The 23,091-nt window shown below is 36.7% G+C and overlaps 1 protein-coding gene across 1 annotated transcript in view; it reads left to right on the forward strand.

The window, feature by feature from the left end:
• grin2ab (glutamate receptor, ionotropic, N-methyl D-aspartate 2A, b) overlaps positions 1-23,091 on the forward strand; it is a 200,403-nt gene that overhangs the window by 109,450 nt on the left and 67,862 nt on the right. The window contains exon 6 of the mRNA XM_030142138.1: positions 22,558-22,724. Within this exon, the coding sequence (XP_029997998.1) occupies positions 22,558-22,724 (167 nt within the window). The remainder of the gene's footprint in view (positions 1-22,557; positions 22,725-23,091) is intronic.

The raw sequence follows: 23,091 nt of genomic DNA on the forward strand, positions 1-23,091 counted from the left end.
TTTTTCTTGGTTTTGTTTTTAGTAGCTATACTTTTATTCTGTCAAAACAAAATAAGCTTTCCTTATTTGCAGATCATTTTGCTTAACACAATTATCATAATTTTTAAGAGTATTTGGCTGTTTTTCCAGTACCGTCCATTTTAAAGATAATTAAATTGTAAAAAAATATCTCATCATGTAGGGCTCAAACAGGTAAAATAATAAGGATAACTGCAATTGAGATAAATTCTACTCCTTATAAAATTATATTAATTACTGTCTATATTCCTAAACAATACTTATGCCATACTTGTATAAACATAATAAATGAAGCTGTAGTACATGTACACTTGTTAAAGTTGAGGTAATTTAGTTACATTATATAGTTACATAGCAAATATCATAACTAGTAACAGCTACATATATAAAGTTAAGTGAATATAAATGGATATTTTTCTTTTTGGCAAACACTGGGTAGGTATTAGTGGTCCTGACGGAGGTCCCTAATGAATATATAGTGGAATACAGCTGGAAAAATCACAAAGCGCAACAGTTATGAGTCACAATGGCACTCCTTTAATATTCACAGCATGATGAAATGATTCATAATGTCAGTCCAGTCATGAGGTCATTTACAGCTGATGAATGTCTGAGCAGAGGTTACATGGACCTAAAAAACTCAAACTCAAACTGCAGCTTTACCACTTACATGCACACATGCAACGAAACAGCACTACACCTCTCAGATATATTAAAAAATCTGCATACCAATGATCATAATTTACATATTACCATATTTAATTTTAAATATTCATTATGTAAGATTTGTTTGTGCTCCCATTTGTGTTGGAGCGTCTTTGTTGAAGAAGAGGAGAAGAGCGGCACTGAAGATGTCTGGAGTGAACTAAAGGAATTTTATAGAATAACTGTTACAGAAAGTCTAACGTAACCTGTGGGTTTATCCATCTCAGTTCTGAGGCCAGGCTGCAGGTCATGTTGTCCTGCTCTCTACACACGTTGCCTTGTTTTCTTCTGTCTTTCTCCAACTGCAGGTAAGATGTGCACAGGCCAAGGTTCATAAACTATTTGCTTCTGTTTCCTTTAGGAGTGTACATATGTGTGCCATTCTGCATGATTTCCATGGGTTAAGTGTACAATTAGTTTATACTACTTGTACTTATACTACTTGATCAACTATGGAGAGAGACACCACTCCATCTTCAACTTTTGACCAGTGACCAGTTCCACTATATAAGATTTACACAATAAGAATTTCATTCAGAAGCAGACTCTTCAACTTCCTGTGTAGTGAGTGAAGTCCCGCCCTTTCCACTGTGCCCCATGGGACCTGATTTTGAAAAAATATGAGCAGCGGTCAATGGCAAGAGACAAATAATTTTTTTCAGCTGCATCACCATTTACATGTGTTTCTAAATGTAAAAGGTAATTTTACAAGTCAACAAAGTCATGGTTTGTAGCAAAGATGGTAAAGAAACATCTAGTTTTGTGCTAAAATGTTCAGTGGACTTCACAGTCTGATACTTGCTCACAGAAAATAACCTATCATCCTCTACATAGAAATCAGTACACAGGCTGTTACTGCGGATGTAGCCAAGCAAAACAGTTGTTAACTTAGAATTTGAGGTAGGTAATGTTAAAAAGTAGTACCACCCATTTCTAAGAGCAGTAGAAAGTGATGCACACTCTTTCTGCTGTTGAGGAGATGTTAGAAAGGCTTTTAAGAACTCAGAGACAACAAAAAGGAATTTTGTGGAACATCCAATCCAACTCCAGCCATTTAAATAGAAACCACTGTACAGGCTCTTATGGGTGTATGCAACTCAGACCAGCAGAAGGAAGTTGTTACATCTTCAATCAATCAGTTGAATTTTATTTATATAGTGCCAAATCATAACAAAAGTTATTTCATGACGCTTTACATTTAAATCTGCTCTAGACCAGACTCTTAATAAAGAACGTACTGAACCTTTAATTTAAAAGCATATTTTAAATCAGGGGTGTCCAATCCTGGTCCTTGAGAGCTACTATCCTGCATGTTTTAGATGTTTCCCTCTTCTAGCTCACCTGACGGTCATTATCAGGCTTCTGCAGAGCTTGATGATAGGCTGATCATTTGAATCAGGTGTGCTGGAAGAGGGATACATCTAAAACATACAGGATAGTAGCTCTGAAGGACCAGGATTGGACACCCCTGCTTTAAATAAATCTGTTAGTATGGAACAATAAGAATTCAGCAATCACTGTTTAACCGTCAGCTTATAGTGTTAATATAATAAAAAGTTTGGTGAAGTTTTTGTGAAGAATATCAGATCCTATAGAGAGAAGCGATCCTACTTCGATGATTATTTATCATTCTATAGCTGAGGGGTTTAAGGATAGTTTTCAATGAAAGTATATGAAAAGATGTATAGCTTACAGCAATCTGATACCTTTGTTTAACTGCAGACATAAATATCTTCAGGAGGTAGATATCACTTTGCCATAAATCTGTAGGCATATCTCATAATGTATGGACAGAATCAAAACATCAGCAGTGAACGAAAATCACTTAAAACTGAAACAGTAGCAGCTGCAGTGTATTACAACCAACTAAAGCCTGTGTTTATGGGAGTCAGAACATGCGTAGGTCTGTCTCTATCACACTACACCCAGACTGTGACACTAGATTAATAAATACCTTATCTTTTGCTAATCTCATCATGTATCAGTAACTGATGATTTGTTTTTGCTGCACTGAAATTCCCAACAAAACTATAAAAAATCTCAAGTGACACGTTGACAGGAAAAAATATATTACATGGGTGTGATGGATTACTGTACGTTTTTCAAGGCAGCAATATGTCTGCAAGCTGTTTTTAATGGATTTTTGAAAACAAATGTGGGCTTATGACTTCCCTCCGATAATTAAGGTAAACCTGCACTAGAACAGACTGTATTAGTTTCTGAACTGTGGCAAATGTAGTGGTGGGTGAGGACTTTTCACGGCTATTAATGGCAATGACGGAAAAGCGAAATTCCACCGGTGTTTGCACTTGAATGTTTTGCACAGAAACCTCAAGGCAGCACATAAATTGCAAAGTGCAGAGGAGAGTTAAACTGTCTCTCCATCATGCTTTTACAATTCTAACTCCGTAATAAAGTCTTCTCAAGTTGATCTATTCTGACTCAGAGTGCTGGTAACACTGCAGTGAAATAACATCAAGCCATTTAAACTTTTAAGGAAAAAAAGTGTCAAGTTGGAGGAGGAAAATGTGTTTTTCAAGTGTCAGGAGACGCTGTATTTCAGTCCCATTTTCCATTCTGAGGTTATGCTGTGTGCTTTGTCAGTCTAGTGCCGTACTGTCCATTACATGCTTGTCTGAGTTAGCGGTGAGCCCTAATGCTTCACTAGTCTGAGCTAGCTAGCTTGGGGCCTCTGTGCTGTGTTAAATGCTATTCTGTGTTTGCCTGGGGAGTGTGAGACTCTTAAATACTACAGTAGACCTAAGCATTGGGACTTTACCTCTTGTTAAATACTAAAGTAGTCTTTGTTAGCATTGGGAGCAAATGTCTGGAAGCTAAATGCTATAGTTCTTTGTCGATCCTGGGAATGTAGAAAGTCTACGCTCAGTTAGAAGGATGTGGGCTTTGGGACCTGTCTCTGTTCCAAGTCTGGAGCGCTTTCAGTGCTTAGGGGACCGCTGACTGCCTTTTAGCTATTGAGGGACCTGCCTTTACATTCTCTTACTGTCAGGAGAATTTCGTATGCTATGCCATCGCTATAGAGGTTGTCAAAAGCACTGTCCCTTTTCATAGCTCTCAGCGCTGCTCAAAGGATGATGTTTGATGTTATGTGTTTGACTATAATGCTGTTTGTATTTGATAGGACGGCTATTTGTAGGGTTTTTGAAGCCACAGCATTGATGAAACACCAGGAAATCAAACCTTCTATCTGGAGTCTCCCATTATAGATTCCCTTAAAAGCTTTCACACTGTGAAGGACTCCCATTTTCCGGTGTTTCCGCAAAATGCTGGTCAAGTGACAAGAGTTCCCAGGCTGCCCTAGGTGTTTGTTTATAAGTGGCTTTCCTGAGTTAATTCTTTGTTAGCGGATGGATTTACAGCGATGTTTGTTAACACTGGGGTTTGTAGAACATCTGCTGTGCACTCACATAGAATTGCATTGCAATAGAAAATGTGTTTTGTCTTCTAGTGTCAGTCTTAATGGTTTCGGGCCTCTGTTTTATGTGCATCCCTCTCATCCATCTCAAGCATGGTACACATTTAGAGAAAGATTTTCCCCCTTCCCGACCAAGGACGGCAAAGGCCTGATTATCTTATGTCTTATAAGATTATCCTGCTAGATTATCCTGTGGTCTGAGGTGCGTTAAGAGTGAATTTGTTTAATGGGCTCCGAAATGGGTTGGGGCCAACAATCATAAATATTAAACTTGTTCAATACTTACAACGAAAAGTCTTCGTGTGTGTGGGGAAAGCTGACAACTCCTGAGCAGAGTCCCGCATGGGGCCACTTTTCCAAACCCACACCCTCCTGTACCCGCATACATTAGACCCGCAGCCTGACCTGACCCATGATTATACACATTGTCTACATATTAACTCACTTTTAAGGGCTTTATTTTTGCTTATGCCAGCAATAAATCTCTAATATGTGCTGCTCAGTGATGTCTGTGGTCGGATGTAAACAGAGGGGACGCTCATTTCAAAATAAAACAAAATGGATGTGGATCAACCACGGTGAAATTAGGTGATAATCATCATTAAAAGTCCTGCAAATTATTTTCATCCACAAATTTTTATATTTTCATGTCCTTGCCCGCTATCCACCCGCATTTCGTTTAATTTTACCCGGGCCCATACCCACGAAAATTCTTCTTTTTTTTTTTTTTTTACCCGTCCCTGCGTGTTTTTGTGGGTTACACGACCTGATGCAGGACTCTGCTCCTGAGTCATGCTATGTTTCTTCTTCTGTGTTTTTGTTAGATCACGTTTGATCCCGTGAGATTCCTGGCTTGGGGGACTAGATTCTAGATCGGTGGTGGGACAGAATCATTATGTGTGTGGTGTGCTGTGTTGAGATTATCAGAGCACACCACACACAGTACAATCAAAACTGTTCGATGCTTGATTTTTTGTCTTCATGTGTGGGGTCTGTAACAGATAAAAAATCTCTTTAGATTTAGACAGTCCTTATGTGTGTACCCCGCTTTACATAGAAAACTGGATTTAACTGTAATCACATTGACATGGCTTAATATTACACCTTTACTGAGAAAATCTAGTGAAATATTTCAATATTTAGTGAATCAATATTCAAAATATTCAATATTCTTTGCTGGGACTGTATCACTTTTTTTTTAAACACTGGATTATATCCAATCTAACACCTCTTGTTTAGTGACTTTTCTTGACAGTGAAGACAGAAAACAGAGGCCATGCTTTAAACTTAAAGTTAATTTTGTATTCTGGTGGTAAACATGACACTATAGTCTTCTATATTCCGTAAATCCATATTGTTTGACATAGGATGTAGTCACAATACACAATGTGACAAAATACTATCTATTTTCCTTTTTTTTTTTTTTTCAAAGGAATAATAATTCCATTAGTAACCAAATTATATTGTGCTTCCTTGAATCAATGCACAGACCCTCCACATGTGCATTAACAGGGGTCAGGACAGAGGGAGGCAGCCATGACCTGTAATTATGGTTTTATTGTTAACATTAACCTTCAAGAAAACACATTGACATTTATTCTGTAATTTGGATTTTCAGGGTCATTGAGTTTTTTTTCATGCAAACTGCGTAGCTCCGTCTCTGATTTTTTTTTTGTTTTTTTTTGTTGCTGTTATAGCATTTTGCATTTGATTCCTTCAAACAAATTTGCATATTTCTGCTTCTAATTTACGATCATCGTGTGAGAATGGCTTTTGTCTCTAACTATACACAACGCTTATGCAGTTTTTTAAAAATTATTTTTTTTAAATGCTACTGTCATATTTTGTGACTGCAAATAATGTGCATACAGGTCATTTTGGGAATGACTTGTAATCCTATCCTGTCATTTGGTATGTGGATGTACTTCTTTTTGTCACCTATAATGTCAATGCCAAATATATATCAAATCGAGCACTGTTTTAACAGTAAAGTAACCACAGACAAAAGCACCATTCATTCATTTTTGCATCTCTGTAGTTGAAAGATGTAAATAATGTTTTTCAGTAGTACTGTACATTGCATCTAATCTCACTGCTAATTATTACTAAAGAACCTTGTATTATCACTTGAATTTTAGTGTCTATTGATGTTAGATTTAAGCAAACATTACAGCAAAATTTAATAGAGACAGCTAGTTTAACATTTTGTAGCCCTAATTGATGGTTATTACAAGTGGCTTCATTTAACAAGTCACAAGGAAATATTGGAAACATCAGGAACAGTGAACTGTAGTATCATGATTTGAAAATAACGAGGCATGTGTTGATACAGTTTGTCATCTAAACATTGGTATATGATGGCAGTCACCAATACACTGTGTGTCTGTTCCGTCATATGAATGGTTGTTTTATAGATTGTATTATTGAATTTGTTGTGTGGTGAAGGACTGAAAGCCTTTAAAACAGTTCAGTAAGCTTATATTGTGTGTGTGTGTGTGTGTATGTGTACATGTATGTATGTATATATATATATGTATATATGTATATATATATATATATACACATATATGTATATATGTGTGTGTGTGTGTGTATATATATATATATATATATATATGGTGTATATATATATATATATATATATATATATATATATATATATATATATATATATATATATATATATATATATGTATGTGTATATATATATATATATATATATATATATATATATATATATATATATATATATATATATATATAAATTTTAGTATTTCCCTCTCACAAAAGTGGGTAAATTACAACAAAACCAAAATAAACAGAAAATAGCATTGTATTAGAATTAGCTATCAGGTAAACCGTGTATATTTTTACATATTGTTTTTTGTTATTATACATTTTTTATTATTAGTATCAACCCAGATACCCATTAATAACCAAGTCTGAGTTTTGACCAACAATTTCCACATGATAATGACTGTTACTGGTCATTATTTTCATAATTACATGGCATTAGTTAACACTCACCTGTTATTATCACACTATTACCATGTTACCATGTTATAACAGCGTTTGGATTTGTAATTCTTGCATGTAACCCTTTGAAGCATCTGCAGGCTTCATTTTGTCGACACAGGATTTATTGTGCCATGCTTCTTGCATGTTTGTTTGCACTTTTGTGCAGACTTAAGTGGGATGGTACTTAGCAGCATCTGGGGGGCCATACTTTGTCAGGCCAAGTTAATGTAGCTGTTCCATCCTAACTGACCTACTGCATTAATTATTGAAAAAGCACATTGCTGGCCTCCTCCTCATCATCATCCTCATCATCCTTCTTACTGCATATATCTCTCATTATTCTGCATTGCCCCATCCTTTCCCTTCTTTTGTCACATATTTCTTTTTTCTTCCAGCCTTTCAATTATTGTTTCTTAGCTTCTGCTGCTCAGTTATCTCTTCATCATCACTTTCGCTGTTTATTGGACTCCGCTCTTCCTCCTCATCCTCATCCTCCTCCTCCTGTCGCCGGCATGACTCCTTCTCCCAACCATTTCTCGAAATGTGTCAGTTCGTTCCTCATTAGCCTGGATCTGTACGGTTCTCTCCACACTTTCATATTTTCTTAATCTGATTGCTGTAAACAAAAATGAAATTTGACATGAAATAGCATGTGACTGTGTGTGTGAGAGAGATAGAACGAGAGAGGTAGTGTTATACTGTCTTGGTTTGGTGGTGTATTATTTATTGGCGTGCTGGCTCATGAGCAAAGCTATATTTTGAGAGGGCCTTTGTGCATGTGTGTAGTAGTCTGCATGCATGTGGGCGGAATGTGGAACTGTACATAAAGTTCACTATATTTGTATAATTGATGTACAATGTCATCAGTAAATCTCTAGGTATGTGGGTTATAATGTGGAAATGTGTGTGTGTGTGTGTGCATTTTATTTGTGCATTATTCATACGCGATATTCTTGGTGGACTTGTGTGATTTGATGAGAAGATGCAGGTCTGTGTCAACGTCTCTCTTCATGCTTCATAATTCAGCAACCACAAGCATCTTCCCCCCCTTCACCCCTCAGTGTTCTTCTAAAAAAACCTCACATTCATTCTAATTCTTCCACTTACCCTCTGTCCTCTCCTCATCTCTGCTTCACCGTAATATGACAGCGTTTAAAAGGAGGTGTATGTGAGTTACAGCACCATGACAGGTGTTATATTAAACATGTTAAAAGCATGTTACGGACATGGACAGTATGACATATGAGCACTTGCCTCCATCCTGTAGATCTATCTCTCCATCCCGTCCGATATAAGGGTCATAGTGTATGTACACTTTTCACTGCTATTTTAAGAGAAAGGACTTGAAGGGTTTGTTTAATTTAAAAATGATCAGAAACTATTTGTGTTAGAGCTACATTTCATGCATGAAACCTCAAAAACAAGACAAGTATCAGAACAAGAAGTAAGCACAGGTCTCATCAATTACATGCATTCTGATTATTTCATCTACATTAGTTGCATATACTACTGTATAGCCACAGTTCTAGCAATTTTACCTCTTAAGCGTTTAAGAATACTTCCTATGTTATTTATCAAGTTACATCTTTGTAACTGAATATGTTTTTTTGTATCTATTTGCCTCTCTAGCTACAGTGCTGTGAATGTAATGTATATGTAATGTTTCATATATTACATTTGGTCAAGGTTAGCTGTGCATAATCACTGTTTTCTCTTTTTTTTGCTGATCTTGTGCAGTTTCGTGTTTATAGATGATTTCTTATAGACCCGTTGAGATACGTAGGAGCATTTTTTAGTTATGCATGAGAGAAAGTGAATGATAATCTAACCCTTGTTTATTAATCATATGTTTCTGTGGGTATAAGACTCACTTGTGAGTCTGTGTCATAACAGTGTGATACTCAACTGTCATATTATTGTGATATAGTATGAATTTTCTAAAATATTAGATTCTTGATAGGGTTTTTTGTGGTTTCTAAAACTCCCAACACCCATACCAATATTTACTATTACAGTGGATATGATAAATGCACATAAATGTCACACTATTCTGAGTGCATGAGAAAGTGCTCAGATTTTATGCATATGTTCTGAAAGTTATCAGAGTTGTTAACAAAATTGGTCCTGTATCAGTATAAGACGACTATACACTGAGTCTTGTATAAACCAAGCTCCACAGCTGAAAATTCTTCACTTGTAAATGATGACTGATTTACGGATGCAAACATTAACTTATGCAAAAAAGGCCTGTAAAAAATAAGAAAATTTAACTCATTATTGGGTTAAAATGTCTTATTTCAAGTAAAACTATCTACCCGTGCAGTAAGAAAATTGCACTTGTCAAGTTTCTTTAAAACAAAATTAATAAAATAAGTAAATATTATCTAAGGGTTATAGAATGTTAAAATTGTTATTTTGAGCAGAATATACTTGTTTCAAGTCTTCATAGTGAGATTTTTTTTTATCTATGGTAAATATATATATATATATGTGTGTGTGTGTGTGTGTGTGTGTGTGTGTGTGTGTATGGTCTTATGAAGATATAATGACTCAATAGATATGTATAGGCAAAACTGCATAAAAAAAGTAAAACTTTCTTTCAGGCAAACAGTGTTACTGTGTCTGCCATATTCATCCCCCAACAAGGGAGCTTGTTTTATTATAAACATTGCTTAAAATTAGTTGTAATATCTAAGTGGGTTAGCTCAAGATGAAAATTCTTGGAACAACTCAAGGAACCTTAATGACATTAAGTCTCAATAAATAAATCTAAAAACGATCTTTCAAGATAAATATTCCAAATTCAAGTTAATTTATGTTAAGCCAGATGTTCCTTTTTTTTGCAGTGAAATGAATTCACCAAACTCCAAACCAGCTCATTTACATCCCTTCCAAGGATTTGTTTTATAGGTTCCACACATTCTGAGCCGGTCGTGGTTGGATGGTGTTCAAACGGAGCACATTTCCTCACTTTTAAGTCCATGGGTCACTCTACAATAACCTGCCTCATCTTAAAACCGTAAACTCTGAGCCTGCTCCCTGACCTCTGAGTTGTTAAGCCATGAGATACGAAACAAAGATTTTTAATAACAGCTGATCAGAGTTAGTTCAGTCAACTCCGAGTATGTTCACAATTCACCATGGCAACTGGGGTCCTAAAGGCAGAGCTGCCATTTTAATTCAATGGATATAAAAAAGAAAAGCGCATACATGCATGGAAGTGTTTTCAGACTGTGTGCATTTGTCTTGAAAAACTATTACCAACTGTGACCAATAAAGAGTCTGGATATGGTAAAAAATTTTTTTTAGTCCTTCTGATATTAACAACTCATTCAGCGCTGACCATTCAGTCATTGTATAACATTTACTTGCTTAATGGATTATATTGATTCAGCTCTATCTTAACCTTGCAGAAACAAAACATAGGACGCACCAGCAGATTATAAGCTGTTCAAACTCAGTTATTACATAAAATAGATGGTGTTTCAATAATCTTAAAATCATGAGAAATGAGCAGCATGTAGCGTCAAATTATACACAAGCTACTACTTATTTAAACAGTAACTCAAGCTGTACTCTGTAATATTTATGTGAAGCTGAATTTACCCATAGCGCGACTCTGCACATCAGGGCAGAGCTGAATATTTACTGATCATATGACTAGTACCTGTATGACCCTTTTAGTATTTCAGTCAAACAGAGTACACAGTAGTCTGTGAAAGCTGCATGTCCTGACTGGTTTCGTCTGCCTAAATGTGCATAATGGAACCTTGTTAACTCATAAAAAAAAAGAGAATGGAAATGCATATTATTATATTCAGTCTGGGTGAATCTGTGATATGTAGTTTGTGAACACGAGAGCAGAAGTTGTAGTTTAATTCATCACTACAGCATCAGAACCATGAAGTTGGTTGGAACTTAAGTAACAAGTTATTGACAAGCTATAAAACTGAGTGTGATGTCCCAAACTTAAACTCTAATGCATTTATATGGATGATGCATGTGTCCTTGGTTTAGACCATGGGTCAGCAACCTTTGCAATCATGTGACAATGATGGATTTTTGTTTGTTTATTTGTTTTTTGTATTTTTCAGGGACGACATCGTTGTGGAACAATTTGTTTTCAGTCCATTTTATTTGTAGCTGCTACCAGCCATCTTTTAGCACTTTACAAAAGGCCAGGATCAGTTACTTTAGCTGATGGTTAAATGTTCACTATGTCAGAGTGTGAAAGGTGGTTTTTCAATAACAATAAGAATCACTTCAAGTGAGTATAAAAGCCTTTTGCTGCAAAATGGGCATCAAACACACTAATGGAGACATTTTGTTTCCATAGCCGTTTCTATTGCTTGATATTTCACCTTGCCTACTGCATTGTAATATGCAATCTGGCAAAAAAAAAAAAAAAAAACCCACACACACTAATATTTGGTCAGACTGCATTTAACTTTTTTATAAGTTTTTGCAATGTTACACCTTTCTCTTGACACATAATGTTGCTGAACACTAGACCTGACCAACTGAATCAACCCCAGATCATAACACTGCCCCCACAGGCTTGTACTGTAGGCACTAGGCATGATGGGTAATCACTTCATCCATCTCTCTGGACCATCACTCTGGTATTGAGAAGACAAAGAATCTAGGTTTGGAGAATGAACAACTATTTCACTGGGGCAAATCCACCTCTTTATCCACCTCTGGAACAGGGTCAAACTGGACTTATCAGACCACATGACCTTATTCTATTGAAACACAGTCCAATTTGTATTCTCTGGCCAAACTGATGGTTGTTTAAGAAATGAGAAGCTCCTCACTGCATCAGTTAAAGCAGTGTTTTTCAACCTTGGGGTCGGGACCCCACGTCCCAGCCAGCATGTCCATGTGGGCCCCAGAAGGGTTACAATTGAGCTGCATATAAGGGTCCCATTTGGGTTTGTCCACAGTTTCCATGGTGGCCCCACATGTGTTTGCCCATATCAGAATCAGAGACCTGAAAATCTCACATTATTTATTCTTCACAACATTTATCCCACGATATTTATCTTTCATGTCATTTGCACTACTTAAATTCTATGTTTTACAAATATCTTAGTTTGCAATACTTTTTATTTTTTAAAGTAAATAACTGTGCCTTTTACTGATATGTGTTGTTGTTTTACTGATATTTGTTGTCTGTCTATAAATTCTTGCGCTGAACCTGAGAGCTCTACCTCAATTTCGTTGCACTTGGTACAATGACAATAAAGTGATTCTGATTCTGATTTTGATTTTGATTCTGATTCTGATATGGGCAAACACATGTGGGGCCACCATGGAAACTGTGGACAAACCCACATGGGACCCTTATATGCAGCCTAATTATAACCCTTCTGGGGCCCACATGGACATGCTGGCTGGGGTGGGGTCGGCTGAAATTCAAATGGGGTCGCCTGAAATTTCTAGTAATTGATAAAAATAAAAAAAAATAAAAACTTACTAATAAAAAATATATGGTGAGTTGAGAGAGACAATCACATACATAAAAGACATGACAAACTGTGAAGCTGAAAGTGAAGCACTGTGGTACTGTTTATTTGTCAAATGTTCATTGTGGTCAGTTTCAGATGCTGCAGCTCTTTCATAATTCATAGTTTGAGTTCTTGTTTGTTCAGTATTAATTGTCAGCCTTGTAAATCCAAGCTGGACTGACTGTACATATCCTGACCAAGGAAAATAAAATTCTCACTTTGTGCAGTAATCTACACCTGGCTTCTCTGCCTCTGTCCATAATAATATACATTATATAGTCTAAATGTGGTCTAAAATTAACGTTTATTTGTAACATTGTATAGCAAACTATTACATGATCAAAAACAAATTAATGTTAGCAAAAAATAATGTCTGGGGTCACCAGAAACTTGTGATGTTAAAATGGGGTCACAAGCCAAAAAAAGTTTGGGAACCAATGAGTTAAAGGGTTAAAGAACTTTTATTAATCACTGTATTAACAACACAGTGGAAGGATCTGAGTTAAAACCAGGTGAGTAAAAGATTTTTTTTTTTTTACCTGCCTGTGCACATTACAACATATTGAATAGTAATCCTTATATCTCATTGGCTGATGCACTGCCCTACAAAAATACAGTGGCTGGTTTAACAGTGATTTACATGTCCTTATGTCCTTGTGAAGGTGTAAGTGGGCGTCTGTGCATGCCAGTAATAGTGCTTCTGCGTTATCTGGGTGAAAGGAGGGATTGTGCCTGTTGCCTCACAGAAGGAGACACCTATGCAGTCAGAAACACACACACACACACACACACACAAACACACAGAGAGAGAGAGATGGAAACAGTGAGATAGTTCTTTTTGAAGTACAATTTCATCCTCTCTCCTTCCCACTTTCCTCCCTTTTTGTGGCAGTAGAGGGAGGGGAGTTAAATCTCTGCAGGGCCCCCTTTATACTCGTGATGGCCAGAACTGAGAGTTTTTATTTATTTTTTTATTTTTTTGTTAAAACTGAAGGACAATCCTAGACACAATGTAAGACTTATACACATTTTCAGAAACATAGTCACCTCTACACGTGAGCGTTTGTGGGTGGCTGAGAGACGGGAGCTGACAGCTGATTCTCCATGTGTGTTTACGAGAGCTTTGATGTTTAATGTGTCACATTCTTTGATGCCCTCGGTGGAAGGGGTGTTAGACTATGTATGTGTGCATGAAAGAGAGACAGGGGGATCTTGCGAAGAGGTTTGATGTTTGTGTTACTCTCGATTTTCTCCCAAGACTCCCACTCTCATGTTCCTGTCTCTTATTCTACTGTAGATACATTTTCAGGTAGATGTTAACATATGCTATATTGATCGTATATGGGGCTTTTAGTTTTTGTGTTTTTTTGTTTTATTCTTCTTTATTTTTTGGGCAGAATGGTTGTCTTTAACCTTTTTATGGTGACTTTCAAATGATTTCTTCACTACATTTAACCTTTGCAAAGTGATTCCGTCACCATTTATTACAATATTACCCTCTGCATTTTGCATTTTTCTGTAAAATGCAAGTATTTTCCAATATATAGTTTACTGATCATGTAGATGTTCAAAAAGCACAAAGTGAATTCAAAGGTTATTATATAAAAACAGAGAAAACTGAAGAAAAAGGGACATTTTTTTTATAGCAAAATATATTAACTGAACAGAAAAACAAGCATCTAAAAACCTCCACCGTTTGTCAAATTACATGTTTATCTGTCTTTAAACCTTTTTTTGTAATTTATCAATATTAATCATAGTATTATCCTCTGCAGTTTGTATTATTCAGTGAGAAGCAGGTATTTTCGTATATTTATTTTTCTGATGATGTGGATGTTCATAGAAGCTCAGTGTAAATTCAAAGACTATTATATCAAAACACATAAAACTGAAGAACAGGACATTTTTAGCTAAATGTATCAATAACTGAACAGAAAAACAAGCATCTTCCTATCATTCATAAAACTATTTGAATGTTTTATTTGTAAATCAAAACTGTAGAAGATGACAGTGTTTCCACGTTCACTACAGAGCCTCTAAACATCCAAATAAGTCATTTCTGTTGACCATGAAAAGATGAGAAATTACCCTTTACATGCATTCATAGGATTAGTTTTAAAGTTACTAAACATTTTAGATCAGCAGTAGCATTCCAGTATCATGTATTTTGTCATTTGTCTTAAATAATGTTTCCATCCAAATGTATCCCAAATTTAAACACAATTCTTAGAAAATCTGCAGAAGAAAAGGATGTTTATTTGGATATTAGGAGTCCCCATTCACCATCATAGATTAAAACCTTGGCACTTAGATATAGTTTTTCTGAAAATAGTATACTACCTGAGCTCTTCTGAGGGAGTGAGAGACCTAAGAGGTATTTTGTCAAAAAAAAAACCTGAGGGTGACAGGAGCTTTTGCCCCTGAACCAAACCACTGGTCTGGATCATATAACACTTTCAAACTCCTCCACAGTTTGTCAGATTTTATCTAACATTTATTTCTGCAGCTCCTCAGATGTGGTGATGCTGTTTCACATCCAATGAGGCTTTTGTATTTCTTGTATTAAGTCAGTATCATTATATTACAGTTTCTTCATTTGTCTCACATAATTATTTGCATTATCTGTTTCCATTACACTTATTACACCACTCCCCGAAGGGGAGGTAAGGGGTATTGTAGGTAAGGGGTATTGTTTTTGATTGGGTTTGTTTGTTTGTTTGTTTGTTTGTTTGTTTGTTAACACTCTAGCAGCAAAACTATTGGTTGAATTCATACCAAATTGGGTTTACAGATTGCCAGTGACCCAGCATAGAGATGATTACATTTTGGGAACAGAAGGTCAAAGTTCAAATTTTTAATGAATTTTTTAAATCTTTTATCTTCTCCCATTCAGTTCTAATGGGCAAAATTTCACACGTCTACAAATTAAAGACATCACTTTTGTTTAAAATTCACTTCAAACTTGACACATATAGAGGAAATTGCTATGCTGACATCACCATACGCATAGACATAATGACATCAGCTGGATCCATGCCAAAATAAACTACAATACATGTGAGGGGTTTGTTGTGCCTGGCAACACATTTACCTTTCATCAACCAACTTTTCCATCTCCCCAAAATTTATGCTTCTTTGCAATATTTTTTTGTGTTTTTACCAGGTTTTTCTTTGCTAAAATTGAAAAGGTGAATGAAAACAGCTTGATGGAAAAGCACACACCTTTGTGTCCACTTTTTAAATGATGCTCTGAGGTTATGCTGAAGAGGTAGTCCATCTACTTCATTATTCCATTCACTTCGTGCACCCATTCCACTGGGAAAACAGCTCCAGAGCATCATGCTACTACCAGCATGCTTAACATTTGGTACAGCTTTTTTATTTGAATTCCTCACTTTTGATTCCCCAGACATGCCTCTTTTTATCCATTCAACCTTCACTTACACTCAGAATATATACTGAGGTTAAGGCATAATTTTCAATATAGCTGAGTAACACAAAAAGTTCGTTATAAAAAATTTAAAATGCTCCTAGGATAGAGAGGAAGTGAGTTAAAATTCTTTCTATAATAAGTTGCCCTGGGTAACTGGGGGGAAGAAAAATCAATTGTAGTCTAATCTGACTGTTTAACTGTCCTCCAGGTGGCTTTTTGTTTCTCCATGTGATCACTACACAATTTAGTTGAGCTCAGAAGTGTCAATTATTGATTTTCTATCTCGGACAGAAAATGTTCAGATCGTTGCAGTTGACAGTGACTCTGGTGTCTCAGCAGCTCCCAGTTCGTGGTCGGCTTGTGCTGTTGCGGTTCTCTGGTTTTTCCTGTCCATCCAAATCAATTTCCTGTCAGCTGAGGGAGACAGATTGGATCTTCATCGAGGCCTTGGCAATGTAGCTCCACCTCCAAATTAGTCCTGCATCGCCAGACCAATACCCACACACAGCGCCAACACTGGAGAAAAGTCTGGCTCAATCGATTATCATTGTGGAAAAGGAGGAAAATCTGTGGCTAGTTTGGTTAGTCATTTAACCAGTCACTGTTGTCTTGGCAGCGCTAAGCTAAGGACACAAAAAAGGTGCATTTGCATAGAGTGACATGAGGGATTGTTTTGGCAGGAGAAGGCTTGTCATTGGAATAAAATGTTAAATCCCCACAAAAGAAAACACTAAGGGTGACAAATGATGATTATTTCCATTGTTGATCAACCTTTTAATTATTATTTTTCTTTGGATAATCATTTAGCTTGACCCATAAAATGTCACAAATTTACAGTAATAAGAATAATAATAGCAATAATAATATACTTGAAAATCATTGAGGGTTGACTATCGGTGGTAATGACCTAAAACACAAGTAAAAGATACAGAATAAAAACTAGAAAAGCACTCGGAGAGCACAGACCTCCGCCAAGGCAGATCAGTCCCCTCCCCGAATCACCACCAAAATTTTATCATTTGTTTCTTGTGCCAGTATCAACATTTCCTGAAAATTTCATCCAATTTCATCCCCCCAGTGCATCACATGTGTCTTATTTGGATGTTCAAAGGCTCCGTAGTGAATATGGAAACACTGTCATGTTCTGCAACACTGATTCACCAGAAAAACCAGATGATACTGATTGTAAATGCTTGTTTTTATTTTCTGTCAATTATATGTTTTGCTGAAAATTTCACTTTTTCTTCTTCTTTCTTCTTCTTTTCTCAGTTGTTTGAATTTACTTTGGGGTTTTTGTAAGCCTATATAATCACTAAATTATATATTGCAACTGTAGGAACATGGCAAACTAGAAAAGCACTCGCAGAGCACAGACCATCACCAAGGCAGATCACCGCCCCCCCCCCCCCCCCCCCCCCAATCACCACCAAAATTTAATCATTTGTTCCTTGTGCCAGTATTAACATTTCCTGAAAATTTCATCCAAATCCTAATAACTTTTTGAGTTATCTTGCTAACAGACAAACAAACAAACTCAGATGAAAACATAACAGAGGTAATAAGTTAACCCTTTATAGGGCACTCATAGAAACACTCTAAATTTCAATTTTAGTGTGTTTTTGGAAGACATAACAAGACTTTATTACTTTTGTGAAGTGTTTAATAAAAAGTAGAAAATCAAGGTCAATTAAAGTACCATATTTGGTTCCTTGCCCATATGTGGCAAAAATAAATAAATAACAAAAAAAAAAGAAGTAAATATAAAAATACAACAAAAAACACCTGTAAGATGAAAGGAACATGTATTTTAGAACATTAGAACACCACTTTTAGGACATTAGACCAACATAAGTGCTGATCCAAGTGCTAATCCCTTTGAACATCATTCCTTACATTAGTACCATTACTTCATGGTACCGAACAAAGCAGGTACACTCACTGTTCATACAGAGGTGGACCTTACAGACCCTGTAGACCACATTGGACCTGAGATTGTTGACTCACTGTCCTCACTGTAACTGTTGCTGTCACTGTCTTGTAATGAGTGCGGAAATTATCAAAAATAGTCACTTAAAGGGTTAAAATGTGTAGAAAAACAGCTGAAAGGACAAAGAAAGAAACAGCACATGCAGACTGAAGATGAGTGATATGCAACCATAGATTTAAGTTAACTAAAGAGTAACGTCTTAGGCCGCGCTGTAAAAACCTCCATTTACTGGGGGCCAAAAACACTAAAATCAGTATTTTCTAGAGGGTAAAGACATGTGGGACTTTGTGAAAGGCGATCATTGAATTGAGTTTGATAGTTTCCTGTTGATTACAGTTCCTTGATCGGTTCACTACACAAAAAATCCAGAAAATATTAATATAAATAAGTAAACATATAGCATGCAAATAGCAGAAAGGGAGATGAATGTTGGCTGAAATATCCATTGGCAGACTAATTCCAATAAATGACTTCCTGTGAGTCGGACTGCTTACAGCTATGAAGAATTGTTTAACTCAGTGATCTTGTGTAAGTGTGTGATCTTTTTTTCTCAGATCTTCATGGAGCTTCTTTTGAGCACGAGTTGCTCAAAAAAACCCTTTTTTATATCGGCGCTGGAGTCCGATCACTAACATGTAGTTAAGAAGCCTGGGTGTGTTAAAAGCATTTTTGAACTTTCAACCCCATTGAATTAATAGTCCAAGTGGGAGTGTGTATTTTATATGCACTGTGTGTCAGATCTGTGATAGGGAGCCAAGGAAATTAATTGAACTCTACCATTTCTGCCAAGATGAGCAACCAAATGTCCAACTGCAGAACTTTTTAGTCCTGTATTGAGGATATGAGGCGATGTGATGTACACAAGTAGACATTACACAGGGCATTTCCAATTTTCTTTTCGGGTTAACAGCATAACCTCCACCAGAACACCTTTGACACCTCCCACAGGCGTCCTTCACAAGGAATAGTTATGATGAGGAAATACACCAAACAAGACAAAACAAGCCAAAAAAATGTCTAAGTAAATATATGATGAGTTAAAGCAAAAACACAAGGAAAAGCAAAGTCTTTCATTGATAGAGCCAAGGCTGTCACAGTAGTCAACGCATCAGCACACAGAGACACACCATGTCAGCAACATGTCTGCATGTCTGCACATGCAACACCCAAACTGTATCTCTACATATTTGTCCTTGGAGAGGTTTGTGCAGCAGACAGACAGCAAGGCACTTACACATGGCATATGGGCCAAAAACTTAACCTCTCCTGTGACATTTCACTGGCAGGCAGCCGCTCACAATATCTAATTAATGGTTGCCTGTGGGAATAGAATTCATATGAAGAGTCTCTTATGGAAAATTTGATTTTCTTTCCAGTTTTAAGAAGGACATAACATCACATAACCAAGATTTAGACGACAGGGACAGAGGGAATTCTGCTGCAAGCTATTAGGGAGGTGAAAACGCTTACACTGGCTTGAAACTATGTTAACACATTATCATCTGTTAATTTTCTGGGCACAGCTACGTGAGGTGATGGTGGAATTTTTATCTATTACATTTACTGTGTCTGGGGAGATGAAAACTTTTTCTGACTGCTATGAACTCTATGCAGGTGAAACCCAGTGAAGCACATGATGTAATTGAGCTGATTGTGTCTATAGCTCGTCTCCACTAAAATTTCCTACTTGTTTATTCATTCATTCATTTGAAGGCAGTGTACACCCTGGACATATCGCCAGTTTATCATAGGGCTTCTTTTTGTTTATTCATTTTAACCCATAAAGACCCAGTGCTACTTATGTGTCAGTTCCCAAAGGATTTTTGCTCTATATTTAACCTTTCTTAAGTGATTTATCACCATTTATTGTAATATTGTTGTCAGTATTTAGCATTTTTTGGTGTAAATCATGTATTTTCCGATATTCAATTCACTGATCATATAGATGTTCATTAAAACTCAGAGTAAATTCTTAGGTTATTATATCAGAAACAGAGAAATATGAAGAAAAAGTGACTTTTTCAGCAAAGATATAATTAATTAAACATAAAAACAAGTGTCTCCATCCACTGTCATTGATCCAACTCCATGAGTTTTACTGGTGAATCACTGTTGTAGAAGATGACAATGTTTCCACGTTCACTACGAAGCCTCTGAATGTCCAGATGGGTCATATCTGATGACCATGAAAAGATGACAAACTGTATTTTACACCAATTATTTATATGAATTGATAGGATTAGTGGATCAACAGGTATTAAACATTTTAGATCAGTAGCTTTGGTTGCCAGTGGCTGTTTGGGTCTTTATGAGTTAACCTTTATTTCATCTAATGAGCATAAGCTTGGATGTGGACTTGTCGGACCACAGCACGTTTCCACTGTTTTTCAGTCCAGGTCCAGAAAACTGAGCACGGTTTATACGTAGAATTGACAAAGGCCTTCCTTCCTGTGTGACACAGTTGCATTGCGGTTGGGTTTCTAGAAGCAGTAGTGGACTGTGTTAAATGACAATGGTTTCTCAAAGTACTCCAGAGCCCATGTGCCTACATTCATCACAGTAGCATGATGGTTTCTCATGCAATGCCGCCTGAGAGCCCAAAGGTCATGCACATTCAACAGTGGTTTCAGTCCTTGGCCTTTCAGCGCTGAGATTTCCCTGGGCTCCCTGAATGTTCTCATTATATTATGTACTGTAGATGGTGAAATGCCTGTCTTTTTCACTTTGACAAATATTGTTTTTGAAATAATCAGTTCTTCTAAAGACTAATCCCAGTCCACACTAATGCAGATATTTTTCTATTTTCTTCCACGGTTTTTATAAAAATTCTGTCCACACCACCTTTATTTTACAATATTTTCCAAAGCAATGTCAATGTTCAGACAAATCATTCTTTCTGTTCGACTTGAAAACTGCTTTAGTCTATCATAACAGAGCAGGTTAGGCTATAAACCAACGTTAACATAAGTGTGAGTATGGATTGTCAAAGTGTATTCTGGACATTCTAAAAATCTTCACTTTGGAAGGCATTTTTAATTTCTTTTTTTACAACCTAAAATGCTGGTAATGTGTTAACGAGAGGCTTAAGCATAGAAAAAAAAATATCTGTTATCTCTAAAATATCACCATTGGTGTTGACAAAGCATAATCCTTTGGAAGATACTCCTTTTATACCCCATAAAGATCCTTTTATCTGTTTCCAGTTAACTTGCTAAATGTGGAATATTTCAGAGCAGTGTATAGTTGTATATTCTATAAACTTTTCAGTCTTGTTTTGTCTCATCCCAACTTTTTTGAATGATTTTTCCAGCATCAAGGTCAAAAGTTGTTTTGTTGAAAATTAATGTTCTGCTTACCTTTTGTACACAGAATATGCAAATTCTTCTTTTTTAGCTCTTTAAGGTGTATCCAAAGTAGTTGAAGTAACTGAAAGAACAATATTGTCAAGACATTCATGTCCAAGATGAGTGTATGTAAACTTCCATCCTGCATCTTTCAGTCTCACTTAAAAGACTGGAACATGTTTGTCCTTCTCTCTCTCCCTGCAGCCTTTTCTTTCCTCCGTCTCCTCCTCCTTCTCTCCTTTTCTCTGCTGGATGAGCGTGTTACTGTCTATTTGTTGTGTCCCAAGGGGAAGAACTCAGCTCACACTTTATACAAACATAGATTCTTGCAATCATTAGCAACTTATTTCACACTTCCGTTGGAATTCATTTGTATAATAGTCACTCTGGTTTTGATAATGGCTACTGCTGCCTCTTGATCTCACGCACTGACCCCAACTTCCTTTTGACGCTGAGACTAAACGATTTAGATGTACATTGCATTGTGAATTAATGCTGGGAAACTGTTAACATTCGGAGCTACAGTATATGGAGAGTATGCTGTGATTTTAAATGAGACTGCTATTACAAAAAAAACATATTTTGCAGTTAGTGCACCACTGAAAAATTATGTTCAAACCTTAATGAGTGGTGTATTTCCTGCTTTACATTTTCAACATTGAGTCAGTTCACAGCGAGCAGGAAGAGAGTCAGTTGTAGCTCAATTAGCTTTCAAGACAATGCACGGCTGTTGTTATATGGGCTTCTGGGGGTTGGAGTGAATCAAACCTGTGAGTTATGAGGCAGTTATCTCCAACCATTAGGCCCCCCTGGTGCTAGCAGTCACTCTCTTGCAGTGGAGTCTCACTTGTTGACTGAATCTCGTTTTCTCAGTATCTCGCCCTCTCCCTCTTTTCCCATTTTCCCTCTGTAGCACTTACACTCTCTTATCTCTCTCACTCAGTCTGAATCACTGATTGCAAAATTGAAAATGGTTTTAATTCTAGCAGTTTTTTTTTTTGTTTTTTTTTTTAAGCCTGCCTTGCACTCACTGTGTCTTGCAATTAATTCAGTTCCTGAGAGATCTGCTGACTGTCTCTGTGCTGTTGGTTTGTGTGTTGTTGCAGGATGAGAAGTCCACGTTCTTCCAGTTCGGTGCAGCTCTGCAGCAGGAGGCCCTGCTCATGCTGGCCATCATGGAGGAGTATGACTGGCACGTTTTTTCTATTGTCACTTCCAAGTTTCCGGGGTACCAGGACTTTATCAGCACGTTGAAAATAACTGTGGATCACAGGTAATGAATATGCACACATATAAACACCTGAGCATCAGAGCAAGTGGAGCAAATGCATCCCCATCTGCTCTGAAACTGAGCAAAGTTCTGTTTTGCTAAGCCTCTGTAACCAGGCAGCTATAGTAACCCTCAAAGACTCAAACAGCCGCTGGAAAGAAACAGCATCTATTGATCTAAAGTGTTTAATAACATTTGATCCACTTTTCTTATCAATACATGTAAATAATTCAGGTAAAATGCTGTTTCTCAGCTTTTCAGCAGCATCACGTGTCTTATTTGGATGTTCAGAGGCTCCGTAGTGAATATGGAAACACTGTCATGTTCTGTAACACTGATTCACCAGAAAAACCAAATGATACTGATTGTA

Source organism: Sphaeramia orbicularis, chromosome 1 (genome assembly GCF_902148855.1).
Source record: "Sphaeramia orbicularis chromosome 1, fSphaOr1.1, whole genome shotgun sequence".
In the NCBI taxonomy this organism is placed as follows: Eukaryota; Metazoa; Chordata; class Actinopteri; order Kurtiformes; family Apogonidae; genus Sphaeramia; species Sphaeramia orbicularis.